At 44.4% G+C, this 18,624-nt stretch overlaps 6 protein-coding genes across 6 annotated transcripts; 2 read left to right on the top strand and 4 right to left on the bottom strand.

Moving 5' to 3' along the window:
- Positions 1-4,126: 4,126 nt before the first annotated feature.
- Positions 4,127-5,742, bottom strand: LACBIDRAFT_335594 (uncharacterized protein; the record flags this gene model as incomplete). Its single annotated transcript, XM_001890457.1, has 11 exons — positions 4,127-4,147; positions 4,263-4,369; positions 4,437-4,557; positions 4,716-4,771; positions 4,827-4,995; positions 5,045-5,104; positions 5,162-5,206; positions 5,275-5,332; positions 5,428-5,444; positions 5,478-5,630; positions 5,683-5,742. 11 exons carry the CDS (start codon positions 5,740-5,742, stop codon positions 4,127-4,129), a joined length of 867 nt encoding a protein of 288 aa, XP_001890492.1.
- A 1,358-nt stretch (positions 5,743-7,100) lies between these two features.
- LACBIDRAFT_335593 (uncharacterized protein) lies at positions 7,101-8,148 on the top strand (the record flags this gene model as incomplete). Its single annotated transcript, XM_001890461.1, has 2 exons — positions 7,101-7,426; positions 7,533-8,148. 2 exons carry the CDS (start codon positions 7,101-7,103, stop codon positions 8,146-8,148), a joined length of 942 nt encoding a protein of 313 aa, XP_001890496.1.
- Positions 8,149-9,847: 1,699 nt separating this feature from the next.
- On the bottom strand, positions 9,848-10,633 carry LACBIDRAFT_335592 (uncharacterized protein; the record flags this gene model as incomplete). Its single annotated transcript, XM_001890456.1, has 5 exons — positions 9,848-10,017; positions 10,082-10,182; positions 10,239-10,303; positions 10,411-10,544; positions 10,612-10,633. 5 exons carry the CDS (start codon positions 10,631-10,633, stop codon positions 9,848-9,850), a joined length of 492 nt encoding a protein of 163 aa, XP_001890491.1.
- A 986-nt stretch (positions 10,634-11,619) lies between these two features.
- On the top strand, positions 11,620-11,865 carry LACBIDRAFT_318623 (uncharacterized protein; the record flags this gene model as incomplete). The annotated part of the gene is made up of 1 exon (XM_001890460.1): positions 11,620-11,865. The coding sequence occupies one exon, from the start codon at positions 11,620-11,622 to the stop codon at positions 11,863-11,865; it is 246 nt and encodes an 81-aa protein (XP_001890495.1).
- Positions 11,866-12,020: 155 nt separating this feature from the next.
- Positions 12,021-12,233, bottom strand: LACBIDRAFT_318622 (glycosyltransferase family 69 protein; the record flags this gene model as incomplete). Its single annotated transcript, XM_001890455.1, has 1 exon — positions 12,021-12,233. The coding sequence occupies one exon, from the start codon at positions 12,231-12,233 to the stop codon at positions 12,021-12,023; it is 213 nt and encodes a 70-aa protein (XP_001890490.1).
- A 501-nt stretch (positions 12,234-12,734) lies between these two features.
- LbRNRalpha2 (ribonucleotide reductase, alpha subunit) lies at positions 12,735-13,315 on the bottom strand (the record flags this gene model as incomplete). Its single annotated transcript, XM_001890454.1, has 3 exons — positions 12,735-12,811; positions 12,864-13,073; positions 13,132-13,315. The coding sequence occupies 3 exons, from the start codon at positions 13,313-13,315 to the stop codon at positions 12,735-12,737; spliced, it is 471 nt and encodes a 156-aa protein (XP_001890489.1).
- Between the last annotated feature and the right edge of the window lie 5,309 nt (positions 13,316-18,624).

Here is an 18,624-nt window from a genome sequence, read left to right as displayed (position 1 = left end):
TGCCCCTTCCCCCTTCTCCATTTCATTGTCCCTCCCCTTCCTTTTCCCTCTCCCTACCCTGGCCATCACCAGTTCTTTGTACCCCTTTCCCTGTCCCTCCCCATTTCCTTGTCCCTTTTGATATACACTGTATGTAGTAAAGTAGATTTTATGTCATCAATAAAGTACATGCAAATTTAATCTATTGAGATCTATTACCTGACTAGAGTGTGAATTTTATAAGAACTTTTGAGTATTGAGGAGTTGATGTAGTGCAGATTAAGTCTCTAGCTTAGTGTTTTGATTATAGAAACTCTGAACAGCTCTGATCAGAGCATGTGGGGGAGGGTAAAGTACAAATGTATGTTTAAAATAGAAGTGCCAAATATACAAATAATGAGATTTTCTGTCTATTCCAGTCGGATTCCTGTGGATTCCGGTCAGATTCCTCTGGAATTCCTGGAATCTGGTAGGAATCAGTGGAGGAATGGAAAGTATTGAGTGGTATGCATAGTTGATTGATGTTAGAAGCAGGAAACTGCTTTGATACCTGGTCCAGGGTCAGCTTGTGCACTTGAAGATGATGAGATTGATGTCAATGATTTCCTGGTAAGTGAACAGCTCTGTTTAGACAATCACAACTCTTTTCAGATTGGTCCTATTGCGCAGCAGTATGGGAGTGTTCATGACATCGACATCAATGACTTCCTGGTAAGTGTTTGAATGTTTAAGCTCTAAGATTCAACATGTGTGGACAATCACAATTCTTTCCAGATTGAGCAATATAGGACTGATGACAATACCAATGTCAACAACTTCCCAGTGAGTGATTAAGCTCTGAGGTTGTGTATAGACAATCAGAGTCCTTTTTAGATTGGTCATGTCAAGCCATATGGGGCTATCATCAGCCCCCATGGAAGATGTCAGCCACGCCTTTCACATCCAGCCATTGCTGTTAGGGAAGAGTTTCAGAATGACAGTTCCCTTTTGAATCCTCAACCTGTGACGTGACTGTATTCAGAATTTGACAGAGTCTTGTTGCCATCTCCAGCTGAAGTTTGTCAATGGTGGGCTTTGGAGGCGGATCCAATCCAAGCTGACTCTGTAATAAAAAGGTTGAGTCAAATTGGCGCAATGTTTGTCAGGTTTTTTCTTGCATGTTTGTTGCTGTCAAGCTGATATTTGCTGCTAGCCCAAAATGAAGAAGCAAGAAGATCTTGTGATGGATCCAGGAGTTACCAGCAGATGTCTCCTTGCTGTGGGAATTCATTTTCCAAGTCTGAAGACGAACTCAAGGATGTTATGGCTTCATATAAGTTCATGGCAATGAGGTTTGGTGGCAGCACACAAAAGTCCACTTCAGATATATCAAAGGCAAACTTCAACAAACAAGGAATTGGGGGCTTTATGTACAGCAGGAACACATAAAAGACCACTCTGGATATATCAAAGGCAAACTTCAACAAACATGGTTTTGAGGGCTTCATGTACTGCAACAGGGATGCTCACTCAATGGCATTTTTACCAGGATACAGAGAACCCCCAAGGCCTTGTTAATGTATGTAGGAGAGTATGAAGCATCAAAATCTCAGTCACTATTGAAAGAGAAATGGAACAAACAAATGAACAGGGTTGGTAATGATATATTGATTATTGAGCAACAATATACCAGGGTCAAACACCTCATTTATTGGATGTGCAAAATTAACATGCAGAATCACAAGGCAGTTACAAATATTAGACTTGAAGTATTCACAAAGGTTACATAAAAGGAGGTCTTTATTGTCCCCCACAGATTCCTGCAGGATTCCTGAGGATTCCTGAGGATTTTTGTGGATTCCAGGACTCTAATTTAGCTGGTGTGCCAGCCAATTTATGAGTCCTGGGGGTGTATTTCTGACAGTAGTCCTGAGGATTTTCAGACAGGACTAGTCCCAGGATAGATCCAAATGATAAGTAACATAACTGATGAGCATGTGATTGACTTCAGGGTCCAGGGCAGACTTCCAAATATAGAAATGGGCACTTTTAAGTGAAAAATAGTAATAATGTATAGATAAAACTAGACATTACTGGTGACAATGTCAGGTGCTGTTTTTAGAACTCAGAGCACATCTCCAAATATAGAAGGTATGGCTATGCTTTATGAAAAATCAGAGTAACTGTTGGTGACAACATTGGTGTGGTGTTGTTGGGGTCCAGTGTGCATTTTCCAAACATAGAAGATTTGGCTATACTAAATGAAAAAGCAATAAAATATGGGAATAATCAGAATTGTAGTCTAAGTCTGTAGTTCTATCACTAAACTTTGTAATCTGAGTCTGACTTTTGTAGTACTTTGTAGTCTGTCAGTGTCAGTTTCCCTTTTAGGGCATGCACCTTCCTTTTTTGGTCATTTTTCCCATGATACAATAATTGTAACCCTTTCTTTTAGCTTTCTAAATACTCAAATCATGTTATTTGGTTTTGTTTTCATGGAGAAAAACACAAAAAACAAAAAAAAACAAAAAAATGCAACACTTTTTAAATTTATTTACCTCATATCTTTACAACAGGAGCACTTCAGAACATAATTCAAACAGATTTGGGAAGCTACAGTGCAGGGCTACAACTTTGGTTTTGACCATTTTGGGTAATTGGTCATGTGACCAACATCCCCTTACATGGACCCTGACACATAGAATCATCTTTATCTTGTTTTCTTTTCACTATTTGGTCAAACTATATGAGATTTCCTTTTTGGGATGGACCCTGAAGTACACCCTGAAGGATTCCTGAGGACTTGACAAAATTTTAACTCCAACTCAAAATTACCAAAATTATAGTGTAGTCCTGCAGGAATCCTCAGGAATCCCCAGAGTCCTCAGGACTGAGAAGTACTGCATAAAAGGATCATTATGATAAGCATAAACCAATCAGTACAGCATGCCAGAAAGCAGATTGGAAGGAGCACAAGTGCAGTGCTTGCATGAAACCCCCAATGTTCCACAAGCTGGACAAAATAATGAAGAAATACAGTACAATTAGATGCTGAGAGGGTAAAGTAAGCACCTTTATACTGTCTTTCCAGTCTTCTGGCACCCCTTTCAAAGCACAGTGGAACTCCACATCCTCATGGAATTTTGTTTTGGTATCTGAAAACTAAACCAAATTATACAGCAATGGCAAATTGTCCATCCTTTTCACTCCTTAAACAATAGTGCCTCTTTTTTGCAAAAACTTCCAATATCTTAAATCTGTATATGACCAGTATGTCCTTGCCATTGCTCAGAAAGCAGAACTGAAGTGTCTACTTTTTTGGTCCCTCATGTCATGGCCCAGCTTGTTCGTGCCTCTGGGGCCATGAGGTGTGTGGTTATGGTTTTTGTGGGCGCTGCTTGTCATCCTTGTGGGCATGGTCATACTTGTGGGTGCGGGCCATCATTTTCATGGGTGCTTCGTTGTTCTCATGGATGCTGGTTGTCGTGTTGTTCTCGTGGGCGCTATTCGTCATTCTCGTGGGCACTTCGCCAGTGTCATGGGTGCTGGTGGTCGTTTGCCAATCATTATGACTGTTCTTGTGGTTGTTTTTGTTGCTGGGGGGTGGCACTTGTCTGTTGGGAGGTTGTTTGGGAGACCAGGGTTGTTTGTGGTGGTGGGGGTTATGCCACATCACTCATTGTTTTTGAGGGTTGACGTGGGCGTGTGCTTGTCAGGTTGTGAGGCAGTCACATGTCTTTCTTGTGTGGTTGTTGTTGTTCTTGGGCCACTGGGATCATTTGTGGTGGTGGTTACATGACATGGTATGCAGGTGATGTGGTGGCAGGGTGCACTCATCATTGTTGAGGTTGTGGGTTGAAGTGGGCACTCATGAAGCAGAGGGGGCACTTGTGGCCATTTGTCAATGGGTGTGGTCATGTCAAAACATTTGTAGCTTCCATGGTCATCGTGGTGGTTTGATGGTGGTTGTTGGCAAGTTGTTAATCTTGTGTGGTTGTTTGATGAAACATTTTGCCAAACATGACTTAGCCAAACAAAACCACATCAAAGCAATGCATACCAACATGTAGAACTTGTGTAGAACAAAGAACATAGCTGAAGGTTCCATAACCTTCCTCTATGCTAGTAGATGTATTTAATATGTTTGTAAAGTAAGATAGAATGATCCTTACTTTTTACCCCAAAGACACTATAGTATTTGGTAAAGCCTTGTGCTATCAAACTCAAATCAAACTATCTACCTTCACTAGTACTAACATTTCCGATGTCACTTATCATCAACATTGAAGTACATGAGAACTCACTTGATCTAGGGACCACCCTCTTGAGGTCGGACTCAGTTCAGAGCACCTCATTGACCAAGCCAGGAGATATACCAGCAACAGAGAGCTCAGCCTCTGATGCAACCCACCTGTTATTGAAATCCAGTCTTCTGAGTTGTACTGAAACTTTGGAAATTGCTGTGATTGTCATCTTACAGGCGTGCTTGATGCCAATGTCACACAAGGTGGTACTTGATTCCTGTAAAACCTGGTACATGATCAGGGTTGAAAAAAAGGCCACCAGCCCCTGGAATCTCTGGTGCCATTGAGTGAGCGTCTGTATTGCAGTACATGAAGTTGTCAAAACCATGTTTGTCAAAGTTCACCTATCATGAGATCTTCTTGTTTCTTCATTTTGGGCTAGTGGCAAATATCAGCTTGACCAAAACAAATATACAAGCAAAAAAAATGACAAATGTTGTGCCAAGACTCAACCTTTTTGTTCATCTCCTCAACTTTGTATATAGAGTTGGGTCTGCCTCCAAGGCCCACTGTTGACAAACTTCAGCTGGAGACGGCAACAAGACACTGTCAAATTCCAAACACAGTTGTGTTGCAGGTCAAGGATTGAGTTGAGAAGGGAAATATCATCCTGCAACTCTTCCTTGACAGCAACAGCCGAATGCAGTTCAAGATGTTTGCCTTGAAAGGCATGGTCAACATCTTCCATGGGGCTGTCATCAGCACCACATGCAAGTGGCTCAACACGACCAATCTGAGAATAATTGTAACCGTCTGTCAAAATTTGAAGATGAGTCGCTTACCAGGAAGTCGTTGACGTCGATATCTTCATCAGCCCCATACAGCTCTTTGACAGGACTGATCTGAACAGAGTTGTGATGGTCTAGACTCCATAACGTCAGAGCTTTGGAATAACTTACTGGGAAGTCATTGATGTCGATATCATCATCAGCCTCATATGGGTCCTCAACAGGACCAATCCGAAAGAGTTGTTATTGTCTAGACGTAACCTCAGAGCTAAATGATAACTTACCAGGAAGGCGTTGACGTCAATATTGTTGACATCGAGTGCAGGAGCTAACCCCCATGGACTGGGTATCAAATCGGTTTCCTGCTTTTACCATGAATCAACTATGCATGTGGCAGTTCTATACGTACCACTGGTCCACCAGTGGACAAAACTTACTTAGTGTCAGATTCACCCTACATCTGAGTCGGTTTGTCAACTTCTCTAACAATAAGATGCTGAGAGGGTAAGTAAGCACCTGTAATGTATTTCCAGTCTTCTGGCTCCCCTTTTAAAGCACAGTGGGCCTTCACATCCTGATGGAATTCGGCCTTGACGGTATCTGAATGGTGGCCTTTCCAGTCCTCAAGTTCCTCCTTAGGCTGCAGTAGGTTATTTAAAAGCACAAAGCATAGAGCCATATCAACAACAAACTTTTTTGATATTGAAGGTTTTCTCATCTTCAGTTTTGACCTCCATAGTTCGGGTGTACATGTTGTGGTTGAGACAGAGGCGAACAGATTTGAGACATCAACGTGAACTTGATTAGGCAACCATGAGAGTTTTGACTTGGACTCATGCATTTAGTATTAGGGGGAGTCAGGGTGAATGATTCAGTGCGATTCAGCAAACAGTTCACAAATGGTTCAAAAATGTTTGTTTCTCATCTGAACCATGGGAACTTGCTGAATTGTTGCAGAATGTGAACTGTCGTTGAAGCGCATCTGGAGGTGCTTCACTGCCGGTTCAAGTTATGGTTCTACCTGTTCATTCCATGACTCCCCATATCAATTAGATTTGATTAATAATACTTATATATTTAAAATATCTGAAACCTCTGTGAATTTTCTGGTAATGCCCTACTATGCCCTTGCAAAAATGCTGCTGAAATTTAAGAACTCGCCAACGAAAGCTACTCAAAAACATAGGACCACCCTCTTACACTTACTTGTCAATCTATTCAGACTATTCTATGTATGCAGAAGCCATATCAGTCAATCCATGTAAGTTTTACTTAATTCTACAATTACTGACAGACTTTGTACAGCACAGTTGGAGAAGTGCCCATGAGTTGGCACCTGACCACTAACCAACCAAGAGCAACACCAAACATAGGAAATGTGGTTGATAAGAGGGTAAAAGGGAAGCCACTGGGAAATAATTGTGCCACATTGGAGAAGTGCGAATGATATGAGTACTACTTAACATGTCCTTGGTTGGACATGAAAATTTCACTGCCAACAAAACCTCCTCATCACCATAAACTCTTGTAATATAATCCTCAAGCTCTAGATGTAAAAATTGAATTCTGGAAGTGAGGAGAGATCTGCTGGCAACTCCTGCATTCATCTCACAAGATCTTTCCACCTCTTCATTTTAGGCCAGCAGTAGATATCATTTTGGGGTTGGACAAAAAGCCACCAGCCCCTGAAATCTCCTGCTCCATCGAGTGAGCATCTGTATTGCAGTACAGGAAACCACATGGAGTCTATGATGACTATACTGGCTGGCCTCAGCCAACATTAATTTCATGGATTCCAGGTGTATCCTATATTGATTAACCCTGACACTTTTCTGCTTCATCAATCAACTATAAATGTAACAGCTTCATACAGGGGGGTATGCTATTAGGCAGAGCAGGAACAGGGATTTGTTGGACAAAAAAAATAGCAAGTAACAGTAACATTTTCCATGCCACCCTTTTATTGACTTGCTCAACAACACAAATGAGTCAGTTTTATTAGCAGAAAGTTGAATAGCTGTTTCTCACATTTGAAGGTGATGCAGAGTGAGACACAAGGAGGTAACCATATAAGGAGATTATTTGTCAGCTTATCTCCTTATATAGTAGAATGGTCCTAGGGGAGGAAAAGAATCTTACTACGACTTACCCTATAAGGAAACTAGACGGAACGGAAAAATCGAATGTCGGCGTTTGCCGACGCTTGATCTGGGCATCATCAACAAACACGCCCACTCTTTTTCAACAACCACCATCACCAACGACGCACACCCACCTCTCGCCAACGTCACCACCGGCCACCACGACGCACACCGGCCATCCATCACCCACCACAAGCACGGCACGTCCCAAGTCGGCAAGGCCAACGCCCGAACGCGTCAAGGAGCGCCTGGAGTATACACGCTGCCACGTCGCCGACAGCGACGTGGCAACTAGGTGAGTAGTGAGTACTCACCAGAACCATTGCCACGTCACTTACGTGGCAATGAGACGACGACCGATTGTCATCAGTCGTCGTCGTCTCTCATTTTCATTTACTTAGAACTACCACAATGCACGACGACGACGATCCCGACACGCCACGTCACACGCCGCGACCACGATACATGACAACCACGCCACGAAGCAACCACCCACACAACCACCACACTACCACAGCATACGCGACAACCACGCCACGTCACACCACGAAGCGACCAGCTACGAGACCACGACACGACAACCACGCCACGTCACACGACGAAGCGACCACGAACGGACACCCACGCACACAGAAACGGCCAACGGACACAACGAGGACACGAAGCAAGCGCACGACAACGAGTGCACGCCAAGACGACGCGACAACGAAGACACGACGCGAACGACGTGCACGACACACAGGACGACGCCCAGTGGTCCCCACTCCATCCCTCCCTCCCTCACTCACTCTTCCCTCCCACCATCCCTCTTCCTTCATCCTTCCTCCCTTCCTCCATCCCTCTTCCCTCCCCCTCTTCCTTCCCCTCCACACTCCCTCCTCCTTTCATCAACCACACTCACCTCCCTCCCTCACTCCCTCCCCTCCATCCCTCTCCATCACTCCCCCTCTTTTCATCAACCACTCTCTCCCCACCCCTCCCACCCCCCTCCCTTTAACACTCAATGTAGTAATATAGATCTATGCACCCTCCATCACTCCCTCCTCCTTTCATCAAACACACTCTTCCCACCACTCCCTCCACCCCCTCCCTTTCACACTCAATGTAGTAGAATATATCTATGTAGTCCCAGTGAATACAGTTAAATTTTCCATGTTCACATCTCAAATATCTTAAGCAACTCTTAGCATAGAGTAGAATAAAGGTCTTGATAAGTGCAGATTAAGTCACATTGCCTCTAGCTAAAGTTGGAATACAGATTTATACTAGAGTTTACATCCATTTCAGTTGGATTCCTGTCAATTCTGGATGGAATCCACAGAATTCCTGGATTCTGGCCGGAATCAGTGGAGGAATGGAAAGTATTGGGTGGTGCCCTCAAATCCTTCTGTTTGTCTCAGGGTCTCTTCCATGAACTTACACTGGCATCTTACATTAATAACTTCATATCACGATTCACGAGCAACTTTTGTGGACAGCAAGGGTGCAAGGAGGGTAGTTGAAGGCATGAAGCTCATCTTGATGGCATGGGGGGGGCCATCAAGCTTTATGGTGGTGACTGGGTAGGAGGGTGTAGCATGCTGCTTTGTATGCTGTTGCACAGGCTGTGTTTTGAAAATTTTGTTTTCAGTGGTGAGATCTTTTGGTAAATGGAGACATTGATGGCGAGTCATGGTTGGTGTTATGTTCAAAGTTGGGCTCAGACAAAGTGCATGTATGGTACAACAACATACAATTTACAGGGCGCGTACCAACATCATCACACTCCCCAAATCGGGACGGCAACACATTGCATAACTAAGCGACACATTGGGTAAATAAACAACATATTCGAAATTCATGTGTAATGTGTCGCTAATTCATGTGTAATGTGTCAACAGTTATGCATGTGAGACACCTAGATGTGAACCTTCTGGTCCAAATTTTATTCTAAGTTAGAAAGAAGGATTAAGTGCTGTGGTGTATTCCTGAGGAGTACTTACGAAGTCCTTTTTTTTCAAACACTTTCTGTACTCGCGGAATTAGGAATGTAAAATTCATATAGAGCAAGCTATGGTACAGGAAAGCACTATATACATTATAAGAGCAGTGATGATGGAGGAAGTAGCCACTCCTCCTCAAGATAGGGTCATAACGCGACACATTGATGTGTGCCAGTGTGTTCTCCCTCTTTAGTGTGTTGATTTTACATGTGTTCAACACATTCAGATGTGTTGAACATATGTCTCCACTTGCCTGCTCATCTGGGCAACTTCAGTCCTTTTTTTTTTTCAAAAGTCCTTCGAAATTCTGTACTTGAGTAAATGGCAGTAAAATATAAACATGTATATGGGAAGGTATGCCTACTGTGTAGAAGTAGGAAGGAAGGAGGGAGGTAGGGACACCACCTCTCCCCTTCAATAACCTGCCCAAGCTGCAGTGGCCGTTCAGTGATGGTGGTGATGAGCTCCCATGGCCATTAGTCAATCGTGGTTGTGGGCAGTCATCCATTCATTGATCCTGGTGGTGGGCCCTTGTCAATGGTGGTGATGCGCCCTCATGGCCATTTGTCAATCCTGGTGGTGAGCCCCGTGGACGTTAGTGAGCCCTTGTCATCATCCGTCGATCCTGGTAGTGGGTCCTTGTGGCCAATTGTGGGGGTGGGGAGAGAGAGGGTAGTGATGTGTGATATCGCGTTCATCACCTCACCCAATTGGGATGTGTTCAGCAGTTTTGCTCATCCTCTCATCCTCAACACAGTGTCGAGGATGAGCCTTATCCCATTTTGGGGAGTGTGCCACTGTATGTATATCCTTGTCCAACTGCCATAAAATCTCAGTGAATAAAACCATTGAACCTTCTCAGTGTTATTTGGGTGAACAGACATGGTATCATGCTTCTCGTAGTCTGAAAGGCAAGACAAAGCAAGCAAGAAAGTGTAATGTGGGGATGACATGAAGAGCAAACTAACCATGTTCTTGTTTAGTGATGTGAGCTTGACATTCCTCTGCTGACATGGCACCAAAGATGGCGTCCCTGCCTTCTAGGCTGCAGCCCTTGGTTTCGGGAGCGCTGAGGGATTGCAAAGATCAAATGGCTGAAATCACTGTAGCCAATATATCACATACGGAGAGAAGGCACCTACTGATAGTACCAAGATCTTGCAACCAAGCTTGGTGATCATAGTGGATGACTTCAGAAACAATGAGGTTTCAGGAGCATTTATTAGATATTGGAAGGAATGGGCAAGATTTAAGACTTGCTGAACCACTGAAACACATTGACAAGAGCACCTCGCACATTGAAGGGCATTGCCGTAAAGAGAAGGGACATCCTGTAGCCAAGCAGAGCTTGGAAGAGCAACTTGATGACACTGTGAGTTTCAGATGCAAGCAGATAGTTCTTGGCACTGGTATCCAAATGGATGAGAGGATCTGAGAGGCATAATATAGAGATCAAGTTGAAAGGGGAAAAACAGAGACAAGGAGAAATAATACTTACCCAACAGAGTTTTCAACCCCATTGTTGCAGCAAGAAGATGACAAAGGTGATGACAAAATGGATGAAGTTCCTTTTGCCCAAAAGCGCCTCTTTTAAACCAAGAGCCGCACAGGCAATCCATTCCTATATGTTCCCCCAGGCTCCTAGACTTACTGACAATTCATAGTGGCGTGCACTGGCAGCTAGGCAAGCTTCATCTTTGTTCGGGTGTGTGACATCTGTGTTTCATTGTAGAGAGGAAGTCATCAAGTGAAGTGTACTTAGGTAGCCAAGCAAGGGAGTAGCATTACTCAGGATGATGAATTACAAGTCCTGGAGTTTACATAAGGAATCGTTCTTATACAGAGCCATTTTTTTGTCACACTATTCTTTGAGAGCTATAGACAGACAGTAACAAACAGATGTCAACTCATCTGCAGCCAATTTGCTGTGTTCTCTCCAAGTTCTCTCTTTACTGATGGCTAAATTGTCCTTTTGTTCATGCTGTTGTTGTACTTTTACATGTACATAGAGTTTTCTGTCAGATGAGATGTGTGCACAAGTGTTGAATTTATAGGGAATGCATATACTAACTAAAGAATGTGTGTATGTCAATGATTATTCAGTGATAATCTAATGATCATGTTACATGACGATAGTATGTAGACTGGGACTTTTCGTGGGTATGAGCTATGTAAACTACATAACTGTCCCACCGATTATGCCCACTTTTGTGACTTTCCGTTTGTAACACTAATCAGGACTTTCAGGGGGGCCCATGGCTTAACCCTTACAAGCATAGGAACTCAATCACTTCTTTTACTCCCTGAGCTACCTTATCACTGCACCTAGCTCATGGCACACCGTCATGTGGCTGTTGCCGGCGGGGATTCTTGTGGGGAGACCCCCAAACCCTGTAAGACTAACCCCATTTGACCTTAGTTCTTTCCTCAAGCAGAGGCCTCATGCCCCCTAAGATTTTCGTTGAAGCCTAATCAGTAGATGTGTGGAATAACCCAACCCTTTGGCATGTTGGTGTTTGTTGATCGGCAAGGGGACTGGTTTACCAGCTTCGACTCCATGATTTTCGCACATCATTTGTCAGCCATTACGGCCTGTCCCAAGCCTTCCAATCTGCTTCTTCAGCATATCTTATTTTTCCAAGATAAGAGGAGTAAATGTGGCCATGATATCATTGTGATTGGGGGGTGTGGGTATGTTATATTCGGCATCAGGGTCTATACAACAGACCGCGTCACCTTCCCATACACCTGACCCGTCTTGGCATCTCCCAGGGGCATTGAATGCACATGGTGTCTAAGTTGTTTTCCACATGCGGGGGATCGAACTTGAGACCTTGCGGACCCAAGCCAGACAAACGATGGTGCCACCTGAGCCACCGTGCCCCCAACTAAAGTATGTACTACTCGTCACAATTGTTGTACTAGACTTGAGCGAAGTTGCAAACTGCAAGGCATTACTACACAACTACATCTGAAACAGAGCAATCCCCAATCATGCTTCACCACAACAGAGCCAGCCATCATCGACTTGGTCAGCATCCTCTCCCAAATCGTGTCGACATCTGGTCCTTCGAGATCGCCAGCGCTGTCCCAGCCCCAACACCATATTATCAAGCACATTCATTAGATGGGGAACAGGAAAAGAAAATGGAAAGGGGAAAGGTACAAACCTTGTTCTGGGCCGGGGTTGAATTGTAGGGGCTTCGCTTCTTTATGTGGGGACAGATGATGTGGGCCAAACCACAATATGTCTTGTGAGTCTGTGTGAGGATCATCAGGGAGGCCTCCAAGATGCTTGTACCTGCGAATGGTGGTCAGGTTCTGTTGTTCTGGGTGGATAGTATTGAACACTTTCTGTAGAAGTAGGTCAAATTAGATAGACGTCAAAGCAAAAAAAGAAAGAATGTATGATAGTCAAAAATGCACTGAATCATAATACAAATTAAGCTACACTCACTTGCACTGCACTCCCCCTCCGTCATCTTGGCCACCCTGAGCCTCACAGGCAGCAGCCACCAATGAGTAAAACGGTGCAGGATCAATCACTGCAATTACACTCCGACAAGTCTGCACTTGTATAAGTAAATGCTGTATTGCATTGTTTGTTGTCCCCAACAGCTGTTAGAGGAAGTACTTAGTGATTTCCATGCAAAGATCTGACGATTTGATAGTGCCGAGGTTCTTTTGGTTGGATTTGGCTGGGGGCACCAGTCAGATTGTGGTAAGTCTCAACAGACTGAAACGACGAACTGTTGGTGTGATCTCGATAGACCATGAAAGGACCTCCAGTCTTGATCTGAGCTTCTAGTATAGCATACCAGATTCTGGGCAAAAATGGACTTGCGGGCACGACCTTCCTTCTCCTTGTGAAAAGCCTCGAAACAGCGCTATTAACCTTGCCAAGGCCTGGTGCCTTGTTAGGGCAGAACAAGGGCCAGTCTCTGTTGGGCCCGACCCATTCTGGGAGGAGGATGTTAGTGGCATGAACTAAACCATCCACAATTAACACTCACACAGCCGCAGACTTCCTCCATTCCATGGTTCTTCCTTAAATCAAGGAATTCGAAGATGTCAGCATGCCATGGCTCGATGTATATGGTGAAGGTACCAGAACGCTGGTTGCCTCCTTGGTCGACATAGCAGCCTGTGGAAGAGTGGGCGGTGGCATCGCATGCACGCAGAATCAGGACGATATCAGCCATCCATTCCGGCAATGTAAGACCTTTTAACAGAAGTTGTTAAGCATGCTTCAAGCAAGCTAATGAACGAGATGAGAGGCTTACCCTGTGGCACGAATGCAATGAATGCTTGAGCCAAATTTCAATACCTCCCACTATCTTGCTGACCATGATGGTTTCGTGAGATTCTGGAGTGCAATCTCACATGCAACGCACTGTAATAGGAGAGACAAGGTTGTCAGCATGTCAAAAAAACACAGCTAAATTTATCAGAACAGATACGCACTGCTGCTGACAATTCCTCAACAAGTTGATGTGAAGGACAAAGTGGCAAACATCTACAAATTTCAAACTGAAAAGTGAGTGGACGTCCACTTTTCAGTTTGAAATTTGTAAATGTTTGGTTGGTCTCATAATGCTACAGACCTCTATGTACTCATCACTGTTGAACAGCATCTGAGCATGCGAGTACGACACATGCACTACATCTCTGCTATCCATTGTTATTGGCTGCGGAGAACCTTCCATTATTGAGGTCTTTACCTTCCCCAGTATAATCCATATGGAATCCATGGAATCAATGTTGGCCAAGGACACAGCCAGTTTGCTGGAATGGTCATGGAATGATTAATTCCATATGGACTCCAACACCATTCCCTATGGATTCCATTGGATTCCATATGGAATGCAGGCATATCCACATTTATTCCATGGAGCAGTCCATATGGATTCCATGGAAGGAATTAATGACCATTATACCATTAGAATACATATAAATATAGTATTTATAGTGTCCTTACTATATTTAAGTAAAAATATAATTTTGCACTTGAGAGAATTGAACACTCAACATCATCAATAGAAGTACAGTCAAAACTCTCGTAACCCATGCATCAGATAACCCATAACCCCTGAAATCCCATACCATCTTGGGTCCACCAAGTTGGTGGGCAGGGATTTGCAACCCATAACCCATAAGTCTGCAATAATCCATAACCCATAGCCTTTGGCAGGCAAAACCCAGTTTTTGGACCCTAACTTAGGGTTATACCTACCAAAAATGGTCATAGGACCCAGTATTCTTCACTGTTTTTTTGTGCTGCTAAATAAAAATCTATCACAACACTAAATTTATTATCAATCAGCAAATTCTCTGGCACCAGCCTACAATGCCCCTCCTCCCGAGTAGTGTTGCCGCGGCTCGGCTAGCCGCAAGCCGGCTCGCTGAACCGGCGGCTTTTGCCGGTTCCGGTTTGTGGATCACTCGAAAGCTGATCAAGTCCGGTTCGGCTCGGCTTAGTCGGTGGCTTTGAACCGGTTATAGCCGGTAAATGATTGCCGCAATTGATGACTCGCGCGTTAAGTAGAATGAGGTTAAATTTGTAATAGAATTTGAGACAAATGCATTTTGTGATAAGTAAAATATATTGAACAAGCTATCAATCCTCGTCATCCTGTCCAATAACGTGAATTACCTCATCAATATCTATACCATCCTCCGTAATTTCTGAAGTTAGCTTCCCTAACAAATCCACTGAATCTTCGTTGTCATCTGCGTAGTACTCGAGTTCGTCTTCTGTGACAGCCCATCCCTCCGTAAAGTTTAGCCGTTGCTGCTTGAGCGAAAACTTTAACATTTGAAGCGCCTCCATTAGAACAGGGTGGATTCGATTTCGCCGCTTTGTATCAGTTTCGGCACTGGATGAAAAAACGCGCTCGGAAGGAACCGAGGATGCTTGAATGGGCAAATAATCTAATGCCATCGCGTACAATGTTGGATGAGTTTTATCACTTATCTACAAAAAAATCAGTGGGGCAAATTAGAAAATAGTGAGAGACTATACTTACCGCCCAAAACCCTACAATATCTGTGCCATGCGGTGAGAGCGGCCCATTTTCGTACAACTCAAATTGTTCTTCAACGCCTTGGACCTGCTGCGAAGAAGCACCTGTAACGTCCATCATATCTTCGAGCCCGTATTGTCCAGCTAAATCATGCCAGCTTCGCCTCTCTTGCTGCGAGGCTGCTGTACCAGGTGTAGGTTGTTGAACTTGTCCATGAAGACGGTCATGGTATTTTCGCATCTGGAACAAGTATATTAGGTTACTGTCACCGTAACAAACTGAGACACTTACGGTATTTTTTATAATTACGGTGGCCCTGGCAACGTAATTAGGCTCCCAGTGTCGTCGAATCCATGACAATCGTATTGAGGGATTGAGAACTGATGATGTCAAGTTATTGAATGATCTATGAATTTGAACCTTAACTCACACATCGCAATAACGTAGGCAGGCGAATCATCCATTTTCTTGTAGTAAGTTGTCGCCCAGTCGATACCGATATCTGTCCATCGGGCCAAGCGGGGGTGTGCTGTCCCAAGTTGCTCCCATGCCGTCATGAACATTTCGAACGCAGGAATTGCGCCTGATAAAACAGGAGTGCGCTCTTTCGACATGATTTTCTGCACTTGATGAGGTACCTAAGAAAAAGATTTAGCCTCAAACAGGTATCAATATTAGAGACGTACACCCAGTACGATCTCAAAATCCTGGAGTACAGTCCATTCCATATCAGTAAGTCTAAGTTTCGCAAGCTCTCTATTGACGGGCAAAGAAAGAAAGTACTCGACGGCCTATTTTTATAAGTATACACTGATAGAATGATGAAGTTCAAACATACCGGGCGTAGTTTACGAAACCGATTGATCATGAAATAAAGAGAGTCCCACCGAACCTTCATATCACGTATAAGTTGTGCCTGCTTGACCTGTATAGTCATGGTCGGATCCCCGGTTGACTTGAACCACCCTTTCTTGTTTCCATCCTCTATTACTTCTGCCAGGTGGTCACGTCGTTGACCTGAGGCGCGTACTGCTCGTACAGTACTTCGGCACAATGCAATTGGGTCGCGAGCAACCGCTTCTTCGTAGCTCTGATTATCGGGATCGCTTGGAGGGCCTGATGCGGATGCGACAAATCCCCCTGTATCATCTACCAGGCTGATATCAGTAAATGCATCAATGACGTGATTCGAACATATGTTGGTAACGTGTGGGAAGCATCTTATATGATTCTCCTTGTGATTAAATTCAACGTCGCGAGGGCGTAGAAGTAACTCGAGTTCTCTGAGGAAAGCATCGTTGAGCGAGCAGTTATCGAGAGTCCAATGGCCTCCCTGTGCACGTAAGCATAAAGTAGAAAAGGGAAAGAAAATGAAACTTAGACGTGCTTTGACTGTAATCCCAACTCAGTCCAAGAGATGGAGGACAATTCTTGCTAGCCTCTTCCCGTTGTGGCTTCCTCGAAGACGGTGAAATGCGATGAGTGTAGAACGCAGCTGAAGACCCTTGGTAGACTTGTCTCTATGTATCCAATGTGCGGTAATGGCCAGGTATGGGTACCGAGCTTTTGTTGACCAAATATCCGCCGTGTAGGAAATCCGTCCTGGCGCATCCTAGAGTGAACAGTGAATACAAGGAAACAAAGCGGTCAATTGAAACAACATACTGCTAATTCCTGTTTTAGGATCTTGAAATACGCATGCCATGCCTTGATAATGGATTCGCGCATCTTCGTTCGGCGGGGAATGTCTTTGTCCTCGAGGTCCTCACGTAAAAGCAAGAGGAGCTGTCGAAATTCTGGGCATTCAACAACATTTATAGACTGCGAAGAAGGTTAGACTAATACCAAACATTAAAAGTGCTTGACCAACCTGATCGTCTGCAACGATGAAATTCAGAAGATGCTGTATCAATGCCTCTTGGGAAAATGGTGGACGTTGTGTTCCATGGGGCGCCGGGGCTGTTCCAGTTTCGCTCGCGAGTGCAGGGACTTTCCATCTCATTTCGCGACACTTCTGGAGATATGGATCCTTGTGGCGGCTTAGGAGGTGGTTGCGCAATGGACCATTTGAGGTGCTCGCTGAGAAGCTGCCTGCACCCTGGCGCAAGTCTATCCCATTCGCCCTACATAACAATCCTTGTCAGTACAATGTATAANATTATCGAGGACCACATACCTGCATAGCTTACATAGAGTTCTGCTTACTGGAGGCGCCTTGGATCCGCGTTCAAAGAAAAAATCAATATCTGGGGCTGTTCGGCTCCGTGAGGGTTCTGAGGCTCGCTCAGAAGGCGTGACAGGTCTGGTGGAGGCAGCAGAGCCAGCTACAGGCTCGACACTCGCGGGAGAGATCGGTCGTTGTACATCTTCATCAGCAGAATGTTCATCCAAAGGAGTGAAGTCGAATTCTTCTCCAGAACCGGGATCGTCACGAAAGTTGACTGGCACTGCTCTACGGCCAGCTGTACGAGGAGGTGCTGGCTGCTGTGTCGGTTTTCTGCCTCTACCTCGGGCCATTACAAAGCTGGGCAATTTACAGAGATAGAGACATTGTTTCGTATTTTATACAGAACCATAGCACCTCACATGCCGTTAGCGCGTGTTTCTATCGTAATTAATGTAACAGTTGATTCAATCAAATGTCTCATCTACTAAGACGTTACAGATAACTAACTTGAGGCTTTACAGCCTAAAATGTCGAACCTAGTACACCCGTCTCAATTGGGGAGCTGTTAAGGAGTGGCTTCATCCAGCTCAGCAGGGTTCTTGTCGTTATCGGTGAAATCCTTTACATGAATGTTAGTACCACGGAAATAATTTGAGGCATGATCGACATACTGAATCTATCATCCTCTGATCCTACACCCACATTGTTGTCGCATTGTCCACACCAGCCTCAATTGAGAAACTTGCGAAGGGCACGAGGAATCTGGCGAGAAAGCGAAATGAACACGAAATGAACACGAAATTAATAGCAGTGGAGTAAGGCTGACCTTTATCCATCATGAAGAACACAAGAGAAGGCTTCTTCGGCGTGATCGATAGACCCATAGCGATCATAGAGTATTCCAATCCCATACCAAGGCTTTGGGTCAACGGATGAATGCGCGTTATCCACCAGGCATCGTGCATCCAGGCACATTATCAATCACATATCTGGGTGTGTCACCCATCGCGTGTCCGGGCGCATTATCCATCATGCGTCCAGACGCATTAACGATTGTGCGTTCAGGCACATCGTATATCTGACCGTGTTTCGCTATCCATCGTGTATCCACGCACACTAACCCAGATGTTTTATCATGGCTTGTACTTCTTTTCATGGCTCATTCAACTATTCTAACACTATTTACTGGACATAGCTACGGGGTATCTACTGTGATGTAACTACTATAACGTATCTACGACAGCTAACGCGGAAGGAGGGATGGGGAAAGGAAAAGAAATGCGAAGGACGTTCCAGCGCTATATATCCGAGGCACTTTAGG

The sequence above is a fragment of the Laccaria bicolor genome, genomic scaffold (genome assembly GCF_000143565.1).
Source record: "Laccaria bicolor S238N-H82 LACBIscaffold_98 genomic scaffold, whole genome shotgun sequence".
In the NCBI taxonomy this organism is placed as follows: Eukaryota; Fungi; Basidiomycota; class Agaricomycetes; order Agaricales; family Hydnangiaceae; genus Laccaria; species Laccaria bicolor.
Note: the sequence above shows the minus strand (reverse complement) of the source record. Positions and strands in the feature narration are given on the sequence as shown.